General features: G+C 25.7%; 1 protein-coding gene and 1 pseudogene across 1 annotated transcript in view; both read right to left on the bottom strand.

The window, feature by feature from the left end:
- LOC108751978 overlaps window positions 1-908 on the bottom strand; it is a 3,192-nt gene extending 2,284 nt beyond the window's left edge. The window contains exon 1 of the mRNA XM_018492494.1: window positions 663-908. Within this exon, the coding sequence (XP_018347996.1) occupies window positions 663-797 (135 nt within the window). The 5' untranslated portion in view covers window positions 798-908. The remainder of the gene's footprint in view (window positions 1-662) is intronic.
- A 918-nt stretch (window positions 909-1,826) lies between these two features.
- LOC108752056 overlaps window positions 1,827-3,263 on the bottom strand; it is a 4,856-nt pseudogene continuing 3,419 nt past the window's right edge.

Here is a 3,263-nt window from a genome sequence, read left to right on the forward strand (position 1 = left end):
GTAAATTTTAAAATATAAATTAAATTTTTATATATTAATTTTTTATTAAAATCATTTGTTTTAATTGTTTAGTTTAATTTAAACAATAATTAAAAAAGACTTTCAATCTTGAAAATATAATCAAAACTAAATTAAATCAGGGCGAATGAGAGTCAGCGCAATTGTTCAGACACATAGGTTAGAAAATTTATCACAGCCCACGCAACACTGCGATACCCATTGTAATTTTCATGTTTATGTTTTAGATATTTATTCTGCTTTAAAAATAAATTCTGTTATAAAAACAAAAATTATATAAGAAAATAATTTGTTTTGAAAACGGAAACCTTGTGTAAAGCAGAAAATATTTGTTCTAACCTCACTTACATGTTCTTGCTGTGACAGATTCCCTAACCTGAATAATCGTCAATTTTAATGATTAATATCTGGATTCGCGGGGCAGTGTCACTTTTTTTCTGCCACATTCTTTTGTTCCGTGCGTCGATTAAGTCTAATTTTATTGATTTTTGAGTTATTTGAGAAAATTAGACCGTATAACCACCAAAATTTTTGTATGAAAGGTATTTATAACTAAAGAGATACAACTGTAATGATTGACATGCGCATTTCTATAATACACATTACATATACTAATTAAAATCATATAGAATATATTCTTTTACCGCTGTCGTAGTGCTATCAGCTTTGTAAGGAATATCATTAGGTTGAGTTAAACGTTCTTCCTCATCTTCGGTATCAGTATTGCTTAAACTCTGTGGAAGAGGAGTGTAACCTTTGCCACTATGATCGATCGACATGTTAAATAAATATCACGTTCTTGTTTAGTATAATTATTTCTCTTCTAATACAACTAAGTCATAATTACTACTACTAAGGATTAGTACTCAGCAGGTATGACGAGAATCTCAATTCCATGGACTTTTACTAGACTGCGCACTCTGAATGCATTCAATACGAACACCAGGCGTGCCATTGCACAATGACAACTGAATATAAAAAGAACCAATAAGAAATTTGCCCGAAAATTAGAGCAGAATTTAAATACAGTACGAATGATAGGATGGGTTAATTTAATTTTCGCAACAAATAGTAAAAAGAACAAGAAATTTATTATTTGCCGATATTTAAAAGCAGGTTTTTTGGATATTAGCGCTCTGATCCTTTATCTAGATCTCACATTCGATTTTAATCACGCACTATAGTTTTAACTTGAATGACTGAAAGAACTGATTGAGTTAGATTTATGAACTGATTGTCGAGGCAACTGAGTCAAGAGTTGAAACAACTGATTTGAAACAATGTGAATCGAATACTCAAACTGAATGGTTTTTGTCTATAAATGACTGAATTTTATAAGAATGAGTCTCGCAATATTGCGATCTATATATATATATATATATATATATATATATATATATAGGAGTCTTTTCGAGAGTGATTCTCTAATAGAATATATCGAGTTAATATAAAAGATTCGAGTATATTAACATTATTTATAAACATCTTTTATATTGTTGTATTTACTTTATTATTTTTTCTTCCTAGTAAAAAATTTATGAGTATTCTAAAAACAAAACATTGCACAGAGCACATGAAAATAGTTACAGCATTGAATATATTCCTTCTCTATTATAATTACTTGCGATTATTTATATCAATTAAATTTTTCAGTTTAAGTTTCAAAGCTTTATCAAAACTGAGAATAAACTTGTATAAATATATGTTGTTTATAAAAATAAATTTTATTTGATATAGGACACAATCTCCAGATTGCGATTAATTATAATAGATATTTATATCATCTGTAACATGTTACAGTAGATCCATTACAATTTTATATGCAAAATCATAATCTCTCACTGTTACATTTTTCTTCTATTATTAGCTTGCATGGTTTCTCGCATTAGCAAGATATACGGTGCTTCAGCTATTAAGGATAGTACATAAGAACAGATATAAATAAATACAAAATATCCTGTACACAAAGTTAGCTGAAAATAAAAAGTTGTGATAATAACAAATTATATTTTTCAGACTTTTTTTAAATATCCTTTTACTTACCATGGGTAGGAATTCAAAATGAACAGATTTTTCACTCTGCAGACGAAGCGAGTGTACGATGATAGGATTTAAAAGATAAGCGCTATATGTTAATCTGCTAAAAGGAACCCAACCTTTGAATGATAAAATTTGATAAACGATGCCTGTAATAGTCAAATATTGGATGATTAATTTAACATACTTTTATAAATTACAAAATTATAATATTATTAAAAAATGAGATTGTGGTATTTTATATCTTATATGTAATTATACCACTATAATTTATCGTGATTAGAATTGAAAAGTAGTTAGTTAAAAATATAGAAGTTAAATAATAAATTTGAATGTGAAATTAATAATCTGTAATTTAACTTACAAATGAATTTATTATTAACTATAATTAGTTATTTTAAATATATTAACTTTTTAACTTATTAACTTTTTTTTAAATTAAAATTTATATTCACATCTCTTTTCTTTTATAAAGTTGTAAATATTCAATTTAATCAGATTATCAGACCGTCAGCCTAAAATCTTAAAGTAAAAATTTATCCGCAAGCCTGTTATTTCTTCGGTGTTATTAACTAAAATTGACATTCCGTAATGTGTTTAAAAATAAGAACTTTAAGCGTAAATTAAAAATAAAATTAAATTGAATATGATAGCATGAATTTATTATACAATAATTTATTTATTTATGTTATAGATTTGATAAAGATTATTTAATTATAATATTATTAAATAATATTACTAACCACCATGCTGAGTAGCACACGCTATCACAATCCATGCTATACCTACAGCCCAAAAGACTCTATGCAATGACATGTAAATAGCGCTAGCTAGAATGGATACTTTCAATCGGTCGTAAAGGCTAAGTAACGTAATAATGTTACAAGCACTACTAAAGCACCAACATAAAATTACAGTTCTCTAAAATTTGCGTTAAATTAAATTAGAACATGACAAAATAAATTAAATTATAATATAATATAATTAATTTCAAATTATAAGTTACGTAAATAGACACTGAGAAAAAACACACATCCTAAATTTCAATAAATATTTTATTTGAATAGTATATTTGAATAGTCAATTAAATATTTATTAAATATGAAAATATATATTAATTTGGTACACAAAAAACATTAATTTGATTTGACAATCACTTCTATTTATTAAGTAAATATTTATTTTTTATAAGTAAATATTTTGGCAGT

This window comes from Trachymyrmex septentrionalis, unplaced genomic scaffold, assembly GCF_001594115.1.
Source record: "Trachymyrmex septentrionalis isolate Tsep2-gDNA-1 unplaced genomic scaffold, Tsep1.0 scaffold112, whole genome shotgun sequence".
NCBI lineage: Eukaryota > Metazoa > Arthropoda > Insecta > Hymenoptera > Formicidae > Trachymyrmex > Trachymyrmex septentrionalis.